At 36.0% G+C, this 10,313-nt stretch overlaps 2 protein-coding genes across 6 annotated transcripts; one reads left to right on the top strand and one right to left on the bottom strand.

The window, feature by feature from the left end:
- Positions 1 to 46: 46 nt before the first annotated feature.
- LOC112190156 (transmembrane protein 220) lies at positions 47 to 1,017 on the bottom strand. The gene is made up of 3 exons (XM_024329573.2): positions 868 to 1,017; positions 466 to 777; positions 47 to 377 (listed from the first exon to the last, which is right to left on the bottom strand). The coding sequence occupies exons 1-3, from the start codon at positions 956 to 958 to the stop codon at positions 298 to 300; spliced, it is 483 nt and encodes a 160-aa protein (XP_024185341.1). The 5' UTR covers positions 959 to 1,017; the 3' UTR covers positions 47 to 297.
- Positions 1,018 to 4,546: 3,529 nt separating this feature from the next.
- Positions 4,547 to 8,916, top strand: LOC112187158 (BTB/POZ domain-containing protein At3g50780). 5 transcript variants are annotated; one of them, XM_024325830.2, is made up of 4 exons: positions 4,547 to 4,789; positions 4,948 to 5,069; positions 5,296 to 6,058; positions 7,646 to 8,916. In XM_024325830.2, the coding sequence occupies exons 3-4, from the start codon at positions 5,408 to 5,410 to the stop codon at positions 8,609 to 8,611; spliced, it is 1,617 nt and encodes a 538-aa protein (XP_024181598.1). In that variant the 5' UTR covers positions 4,547 to 4,789; positions 4,948 to 5,069; positions 5,296 to 5,407; the 3' UTR covers positions 8,612 to 8,916. The 5 variants fall into 5 exon arrangements, with proteins under 5 accessions (XP_024181598.1, XP_024181597.1, XP_040370512.1 ...); XM_024325829.2 differs by having other exon boundaries at positions 4,937 to 5,069; XM_040514578.1 differs by having other exon boundaries at positions 4,916 to 5,069.
- Positions 8,917 to 10,313: the final 1,397 nt, after the last annotated feature.

Below are 10,313 nucleotides of genomic sequence, written 5' to 3'. Positions count from 1 at the left end.
TTGTTGCTCCAAAACTCATCTGTCATTACTCTATTTTTTTTTTTTTTTTGAGAATATTTCACTACTCAATTGGACTAATGAAGTAGAAACATTCAAGCTAAATGTTTAGATTAGCTATGTTTCAAATTCAAGGACAAGTTTTTGAATTCTGGCCTTCTGGAATTTAACTTGTTGGCGCCTTCTGCTATTACAAGGAGCTAAAATCATGACAGTAAACTGTTCATTCCCGGTACAAACAATGACCATACAACACACTAGAGATTCCATTTTGTTTCGTGCTTCATGCATTATGTGCTTTCAGAACTTCATTTCACCTTTTAGGACCACAAAGAAGACGAATGGGAGTGCATAACCAAACCCCACCAGGATTCCCATGCCTGTTAAAATCACAATTTCACCAATCATTACCTAATTATCAAACATTTAATCCACATCAAGTTAAACCAGTAGGTTTAAGGTCTTTACCATATTCAAGATATCTTGGCCTTTTCTGTGTGGGAGCTTCTGGTGATGATAATGATGCCATCAACTGCAAAACCATAGAGATTATGACTAACCCACTTCCTATCTTCTCCCTGATTACTCTCTCACTCAAATCCAGTGACCAAAACCCAGATATACCATTTACAAAATCTTCAGCTAGAACCTTGATAAATAGAAACATTCCAAGCCATAGTGCTGCCTCAGCAAATTGGTTGATTTTTTTGGATGTGATAGCCCAGTTCACTAGATTTACAACACAAGCAACAGCATAAAGAAGAAACCAAAAGTACCAATCTGAAAGGAAAAAAAAAATCAAGAAAATTAGCTTGGATTGTTAGTTAATATTGCAATAAGAAAAGGTTAGGGTAGCAAAGATTAGAGTACCAGGGTCATTTAACTGAACAGCAGCTGAGTAAGCAAATAGTGCTGCCATTAGTAGAGAACACAATGTGTATAGCTTGCTGGGTGTTGCCATTTTTGCTGTTTCAGATCTTCAATGGAGGATTAGGCCATATATTTTACTAGCTTGTTGGATTGAACTATTTTAGTCAACCTTTGTTAACTTATCCTCATCTGACTTATTTGTTAAAAATCAAATTTGCAGCTATGATGCATGTGATCGCTTTTAGTTTTTTAATTAATTGTCAAAATGGTTTTAGTCTGACATCACCAAACTGGATTAGCGAAAATATTTTAGTGCTTCAGATATTAATAATTCAAAGTTGCGAATTGTTAGATTAGTCTCATAATGAATTAATCCAATAACTACCCTAGAGATTCAATAGTAAAATTCAGCTTTTAAGCTTTCCTTTTTCTCTTTTATTGATATCAGTTGGGTTACAGAGAAAAAAGAAAAGAGAAAAGAAGGAACAAACGGGGAATATGAAGCAGTTCAGAGAGCTGAGTCAGATCATGTAGGGTGCTTTTGATCAGCCTTTAACCACTGAAAAATCAAATGAGGTGTAGGACTGTAAGGCATGCATAGCTAGTCAGGTGAACTTAAAAGATATCAGACATGTTCTCAAGTATTCAATATTGTTATGTCAAGAAATTGTATATCTAACTCATTCAAAGTACTAAACATGTTAAACAATAATCTAATTTGATATTTTGCCGACATAACATGTTTTTCCTAAAGATATTTTGCTTATTTTTAGTAAAATTTTTCATGAATCATCTCATAAACAGTTTATATCTCTAATACATTCAAAATATCAGACATGTTAAATAAGAATTTAACTTGATCTTACGCCGACATAACTGGTTTTCCTACTGAAATTTTGCTTAATTTTAGTGGAAACTTTCATGATTCATCCATGAGCTTGCTTCATCCTTAACTTGATCAATATAGTCAAATTTACAGCCAGAAATGGAGACCTACCACTTGAGAAGCTAGCGGTTCCAAATTCCACGGTGGGCCAAATTACAGCAAGGCCATTCTCCATTGATATGATGAAACGTGCTACGTTCTTTCCATTCTATCATCATATGCATAGGCTCTATTATTGCATATTCCTACAACTCACAGTTGACACCCTCCATGGCCTTTTCTTTTCATAGTGGCACAAACCTAAAAGAAATAGAAAGGGTCAAATGTTAGGTCATAAAGAGATTATACAAAACTTGGATATTTGAGCTAATTACCAACTCTTTCTTATGTGAATTTGTGCCATGATTGTTATGGATGCTGGTGTCTACTCTTTTTCTAAAGCTAATAGCAACAAACATAAAGCAAATCAAGAAAGATAAACTAGCTATAGATTCCCATAGGCTACATTTTGATTTATGGTCCTTCTTTTCCCTAAAAAAATTGCCTCGTTCTTTTATCTAACCCAATGAACTAACATGTACAAAACCTTTAGTTCTGTTCAAGATTCAATGAAGTTGATGCATAATGACTTAACGCAAGTTTATTTACATGTATGTGCATCAAAATAAGGGAAATCATGGTGTTTTGTGAGCTCATATGTGTTTTTTAACACAAATTTAAGTGAGTTTTTATAAAAGAATAATTAAATTTTCTTTATCGTTCAAGAATTAAATTACGTAATGAGAATAGATTCTCTAATTCTTAATAAATGTGAAAATTTTATCAAAAATGCAAAGAAGATTTTTGTGTGTATACAAATGTCAGCATGCATATGTATCCATATTAATATAGCTAGGTTGCTCAGAGAACCCACCGCGGGACAGCTTTGAAACTTTGTGATCGGGATATGTGATGGCATCATTGGCATATTGAATTGGCTTTCTTAGTCTGAATTCGTAAGCAACCTATATTATACTATAAGCTCTTGTAACCATATCTGTGTATTGCCATGGATGAACAGACCTTGTGTTTGTATTGGAATACTCTTTCTGGAATAGATATATCTATTTGGTAAACTTGGCTTTCCGAGGTGTCCTTTCAAATTCAATCATTAATCTATCTCACATGTGGAACACTTCTATTTCCTCAAACTATCCTTCATGTTACGTAGTGTTTTCTATTTAATGGTTTAATTATATATTGTATTTTCCAATTTCATTCACAAATTATAAGTAAGAAATCTTTACAAGATATTTTATAGTGAAATGATGAAAAATGTCATATTTTATTGACACATCTCTATTTATTCAATACGCATGCAAGTTCTCGGTCTAGTTAGGAGAAGTTCCTCTACATCTCCATGGGTGAGGCGTGGCATTTTTGTTCATGGAGACGTACACCACAAGGGTCTTAGGCGTCGAAATGTTCAAGGAGGTGTTTCATCTAAGGAGTTGTCGGGCTAGCATTTTATTTTATTTTTATTTTATTGCTTTTTGGCTTTAGTGTTTTTCTGGACTTTAGTTCTTTGGATTTTCTTTGGTTTTAGTACTCTTGTTGAGCATGCATTGTAATATGAGAGGTGTTTGTACCCCTCATGCTTGACCGAGCGAGGTCATATGATTTATCATCAATCGATCAGTCTTCCATTGCCCTAAAAAAAAAATACACATCTCTTAATTTTTTTTGCCACATTCTCTCTCAATATTTCCTTCTCTACCCTTCCCCATCTTTCATTTTACTTCAACCATTTTCTCTCTCCTCTCCATCGGCAACTACAACAGAGAAGCTTTTTGATAAAACAATTATAAGTTATTTCTATTTTTTGACAGAAAAAAATTTATTGGTTATACAACTAAGAACAAAGATTAGGTGATTTTGATGAAAAAATAAAAGAAATCCTCAATATTTGGCATTAACAATTCAATGACCCGTCAATCATCTTGAAAAATTGCAGGAAGCTCCCTAGTTACCAATGGCTATTGTATATATGATAAACCCAACAATCAATCACAAATAAAATATAGTAGTAGCAACTTGGTGTTAAGGGACCAAAGATAATTCCGTTAAAACCACTTGAAAGATAATTGTTGAGCTTGAATTTTCTTCACCTTTGCCCCAGGTCAAAGGTATGAGAATGATTTTTTTATTTATTTATTTTTTATTAGAAACTAAAATGCGGGATAAAAAAAATGTGGAATGTGTAATTAGAAATTTGATATGTGTGAATAAAATTTCTCAATGTTTATATTTAATCTCAATTTAAAACGAAGTCAAATTACTAAATTTATCCGACCGACCAATCAAGTCTCGTCACATATTTAACTTAATATGAATATTTTAACCAATTTTACACTTCTAAGTATTAGTAGAAATGTTTTAAACTTATTGTTTAGTTTCCTTCTTCTTCAGGATGATATGGACTTGGCACATGGAATGTAGTTACACTCGGCCATCATTTTCCTTCTCCCCGGAACTCTATCCATGAATAATTGAATACCGCTACATGTAACACTCACGCACCAACTCCACAAAACGTCCCCGTTTCATGTATATTCTGTGAACCCAATTTGGCAACACATGAGTCACTTCAGTTCTTGGATCAATGTAAACATGCACATCACCCTACAAGATAGTGATGGTCCTGACAAGAAAGAACACTGCTAAAGCTAGAAGCATTAAGTCTATTTTCATTGCAATTTATATATATATATATATATATATATGTTTGAAAAGGCCTAGAAAATCTAGCACCGTTGGAACAACGCCATCATAAAAGGAGCAAAGAACACAAAATAATAATACTTGAAAGAAAGAAAATGAGGAGAGACAAGTGTTAAGGCGTGCCTGTTTGATATCTGAGAAAGTGTTTTTGAAATAAGAGTAGAGAGAGAGAACATTAGCATTTGGAAAAGGCAAAAAAAAGACATGCAAATTCTGAACCCACACAGTGTCACAAAAACCAAATATGATTCATCCTCATCATCACCAGAAGCACAGGTAGACTCACATAAAAACTGTTTCAAGTAGAAAACACAAGCCTGTAGTATTTGTTCCCCTTTTCTTTTCTTTATTTTTCTTTGTGGGCTTTTTCTGCTTTACCAAATTAAAAGGGGTCACTAGCAGTAATTATTCCTCATTTCAAAGTCTCTGTTCAGTGGTTCCCTTGATGCTTGACAGCGAGAGCTCCCATTCAATCATTTTAGGGGCACTCGTGGGCTTCAAAGATTAAGAGATTAGAGTTGAATTTTCAGAGAGCTCTCAGATTACCCAGTTCTTGGTGAGTTTCAAATTCGTATCTTTCTGCTATTCTGCTTGTAAAGATTTCATCTTTTCATGTTTTTAGAGAAATTGGGAGCTGGGTTTGTTTATTATTATGCAATTTCTGTGGTGGGTTAGTGATTTCTCAAGTTGGGTTTCTTAGGATCAGCTGCAAGATCACACCTTTTATGCTTTCCATGCTTGTGAGTTTTCATGGTGGTTACTGATTAGACTGTTTTGGATAGGAAAGAAGAGTTGTGCCAAAGAAGAGGCCCTGATTTTTCAAAACTGTGTTGTGTGAGCTTGAGATATCTGCATCAATGTGCTAATAGTGATTGCTGTGAATTGTTGTGAAACATGGCTGAAATTAGACTTACAAAGGTAGAACAAGGCCAAACCAAGATTAGAAATGTCCCAATTGCTGTAACCCCTGAAGGTTTTTGGTGTTGTCCTTCTCCTGTTGCGTTTCAAAAGACCCTCAAGGCTCATAACTCTCTACACAAACCCAAGTCCTCATCACCACCACCACCTCCACCACCCAAGACAACAGCTCACAGAAAACAAACTATTCTGAATGAAAAGAAGCCAACTTTCGGGCCATCTAGATCAGTTTCTGATGGTCAAAGGACTCTTGGTCCGGAGGCGCCAGAGGCACCTGCCCTCGGTGCATCTTTGGTTGCAGAGAGAGTTCCGAGGCCCAAAGTCGAAAATTTGCCAAGGAAGGTGGCAATTGAGTTTGGTGAGCCTGGAACTAGTGATATGAAGGTGATTTTACTTGGGAAGCAGGGATTTTGTGTGAAGTTGAGTGTTCACAAGAATGTTCTAGTGGAGAATAGCAACTTTTTTGCTGACAAACTTGCTGAACAACAGTCTAGTTCGTCGTGCCTTGAAATTGAAGAGTGCGAGGATGTTGAAATATATGTTGAAACTGTTGGGCTGATGTACTGCAAAGAAATGAGGCAACGGCTGATGAAGCAAAGCGTTTCCCGTGTACTCCGAATTCTGAAGGTAAAATGCAGAACTGTGTAAGGCATCAGTTATCTCATTTCTGTGTTGACTGCAGATGTTTTGTTGTTGGTTGTGCTTCAATGCCATGTAGTGTTCAACTGCTGTATCTGTTTCTTAATATTTATTTTTCTATCAGAAGATGAAATTTATTCAAAACTTTGGTCTAAGAAAACCTAAAAAGAAAATAAGGTATAGTGGCCACATTAAAACCTTAGTCAGTAAGAAATAACTGAAATAAGGAGAAAAGACATAGCTGAGTAGGGTAGTTCTTACTGCTGTATTGTTTTTATGAAATATTTTCAAGTTTTGCCGAGTATTAGGCTTTTTCAGAAATTGCAGTTTCAGAAGCTCTAGTCTTTGAATGGAACTCCTCCTATTTGGACAGATATTTTTCGCAAATCCTTTTGTTTTGCAGAGTATGTACACTAGCTGACAACTATCAGACTGACATGTAGTTGATATAAGCTTGTTGCCCTATCTAGTACACCATTGTAGAAGACTTTCTCTCCTCCCATTAAAGCTGCCACAAAATTGACTCTTATTTCTAATCATCCCGTTTCTCCTATTGTTTTTCCTGTTATTTGTACATCTCATCTAGCTTCTCTGTAATATAATTCTTATAGACAAAAAGGACCCAAAAAAATGGAGCAAATACAATAAAAGTTTACCCTTTTTTCAGCAATCGCATTAAATAAATCTGCAATGCACCTCCCTTAAAAGGCATCTGGTAATTTGCATAGATTGTTCTTTGTCCATTATGATTGGGAATGAAAAGAGAGATCCCGATGGGGGTATGCTTTATAGTTGGTGATTACATATAGATATCTATTTACAAACTTTGTAATTGCTATTTTTGATGGAGATTCTCTTAGTCCTGGTGATAATGGACATTTAGACATGATTAGTCTGGATTAAAGTGATGTTGCTTCAACCATGTACAGTCATGTATAGGTAGAAGTGGCCAATTGCAAACTTTTTTGTTATTTCAGCTCTAATAAGTGTCTGAGGAAGAATTTCCCAGGTAAATGTGTCTTTGGATTTAAGCAAGTAATGCAAGTCGCATGCTCCATCTTATTGGAGCTTTGAGCACCCTACTTCCTCATTGCAGAATATGATAAATCATTAGTAGAGTATTGGCACTTCTGATAGGCATCATAATTTTTTCTTTGTTGCAAGTGATTGCTCTCTTGCATTTTATACCTATAGAGCTAGAAAGTTTGGCTTGATTATGCTCATTGATATATTAAACTTCTATGTATCTTTTTCTTTGGTCTGAGTTTTATACATATTGCGTATGTGCATGTTGCTGTGTCTCAAGTCATTTTAGCCAACGGGCATTATCCACACAATGTAAATCAAATTCATTCGTGACAATATGAAATGGTTGTGATGATTTGACATATACACTACAAATATAGTGAAGTTGAATCTCATAGTTATAGAGTTGCTAGGTAGGCTTTCTATATCTTATCAGTCTACCTTTGTTTCCTTTTACATGTATAGAAGGGTTCATATATTCTGTGTGTGTGTGTGTTTACATCCAGCTCCATCAAACCTAACCTAAATCTAAATTGCTTGTTCTTTCAGATTGCAGAAGTGCTTGGCTTCAACTCGTGCATGCAGTCATGTTTAGAATACTTGGAAGCAGTCCCTTGGGTTGGAGATGAAGAAGAAGAAAAGGTGGTCTCATCGGTCTTGCGCCTCCAGAATGAAGGTATTGGGGTCAGTCCAGTATTAAAACGAGTCTCCTCCGACATTTCTAAAGCCCCAAAGGACACACTTTCCCACATAATTGGACTTGTTCTTGGAAGCAATGAGGAGAGAGGCAGGCGCGAAATGAAATCTGTAGTGCTCAAGCTCCTTAGGGAGAATAACAGTGTCTCAAGCTCTTCCAGTCCATCCGATGTCTGCAATCAAACAATTTATGACTCCTGCAGAAACTGTTCAAGTTTACTACTGTCGCTGTTCAAGCAGGCAGCAGAACCAGAGTCTCCCGAAAAATCTGTGGACAACAAAGACCCTCTGGTAAAGCAAATAGCTTTGGCGTCTGATAACCTCTCATGGTTGCTTGATATCTTGGCTGACAGGCAAGCGGCAGATGAATTTGCAGTAATGTGGGCTGGCCAGCAAGAATTGGCAGCCTTGCATATGAAGCTACCTCTTGTGTCTCGTTACCATGTTAGCATTATTACAGCAAGGCTGTTTGTTGGAATTGGAAAAGGGGAGCTGCTACCGTCTAAGGATACGCGTCAACTGTTGCTACAAACATGGTTACAGCCACTGATCAATGACTACAATTGGCTGCAACATGGATGTCGGTCATTTGACCGAAAGGTTGTGGAAGAAGGGATCGGTAGGACAATTCTCACTCTGCCTCTAGAGGACCAGCAAAGTATTATGCTTTCTTGGTTGGGAAGTTTTCTCAAGTCTGGTGATAGCTGCCCAAATCTTCAGAAGGCCTTTGAAGTCTGGTGGAGGAGAACTTTTGTTAGACCATATGTGGAAGGACAACAAGGTAATTCACTCCAGTCAGATAGCTCAATGACATCCTAGTAGACCTACCAAAGACTAAGCAAATACCATAAGAATGTATGTAAATTTAGTGGGTGCTGTTTTCCACAAGTATGTGGGTTCACTTCAAATTGAAAATAGAGACTTGGTATGTTTCTCATTTTGTGAAGGCTAACATGGCAGATTTTTGTGAAAGGGGCAAAAGAGTGACCTGGTAGTGGGTGGACTTGTACTGAGAAGTTTGTAGAATTGAATGCTTTATGTGATGTAAGATACTGCTTCTGTTAATGATGAATGTGGATTGATTTGGTTATGCAGAAAATCTGGAGAAAGAAAATTTAACTGAACTTGTTGCCTCTTGTGAGTTTATTCATTTGTTTCTAGCTCATGATATATACTTGTATAGTGCCAAATATGATTTTATTAAAGGAAATTTATCACTTAAAATTTTGATTTGCTGGTGAAATTATTTCTGTTATATTACAAGATCAAACTAGATGACTGAGCTGATTTACTGTTCAATTTCCTCAATCCATGTGTCATGCTTTATTGCGTGGATGTAACTTGTCATCAAGGTCAGGTACGTGCATAAATTTGACTCTTCCGTGCAACTAGGGTAGCAAATTGTGCTTACTTTGCAAGTAAATGTGCATCAAACTTTCCAGTTTCCATCAGCTTTTAACAGAGACGTTGATTTCGATCTAGGTGACTGGTTTATTGGTCAATTCTGAAACCATACTTGAACTTGACCAAAAGGTTTACTGACTTAGTGACTTGTACAGAATTTGTCATTGGAGCCTTGTTATATATAGCTGCTTTCTCAAATTCCCAAGTCAGTACAAAACTAATTAAAAGGTCACAATCACATCATGTACAATAATAAAATATGACTTCTTATCCAAAAAAAAAAGACTCTTCAACAACTGATTTTTGTAATTGTTGCTTTCATTTTTATCGGATGTCCCCGAAGGGACGTTGCTTTCATTTGATGACTAGTACTGAAATAAAGGTGACTATCATATCGTGTACAATATGAGCGTCTCCAGCGGTGTATAAATAAAATTGGACACATTGCCAGACGGACAAGAACATGGGAAAAATTTTGGATAGACACTACAGCCAAACATAGCTGTGGTCATTTTTTGTTTTTTTTTATTATGGTAATGAGAGAGATAGAAGAGGAGGATTCTCTCCATCATTTTATGAGATTAAAGGAAAAAATAATATAAAGGAGGACGACTAAACACCAAAACCCTCCAATCCAAAGTACAAGCATAATGAAATTCTAGCTAGTTATCGAAAATGAAATTGAGGAAGACCCAACTGATCATTTTCGTAGTGCGAAAGGATAAATGAAGGAGGTGAATCCCACCACACCATTTCAAAAGAAGATAAACCATAGTTTGATAAAGCATCTGCAACTTTATTCCTTTTACGGAAGATGTTAGAAGACCAAAATATGATCATAGAGATCTTGATTAGTCGGATGGAGCTCAATTGTACTTCCAGATACTAGACAAATATTTCTTCAAGTTGATTTTGGTTATACTCTGATGGAAATGCTCTTGGTTCAGAAATTTAGTCGTCCAGTTGGATTGCAATCTTCGGAATCACATAATTAGAGGAGGTTGTTTTTTCGACATGTTAATCTCCATTGCGGTAATCAGACTCTAAATTCATCCAATCACTTGAATATCCCACATGTGGTATAGAGTAAACCTGTATTTGCTTATGCTAGAAAAGT

This window comes from Rosa chinensis, chromosome 2 (assembly GCF_002994745.2).
Source record: "Rosa chinensis cultivar Old Blush chromosome 2, RchiOBHm-V2, whole genome shotgun sequence".
NCBI classification, from domain to species: domain Eukaryota; kingdom Viridiplantae; phylum Streptophyta; class Magnoliopsida; order Rosales; family Rosaceae; genus Rosa; species Rosa chinensis.
Note: the sequence above shows the minus strand (reverse complement) of the source record. Positions and strands in the feature narration are given on the sequence as shown.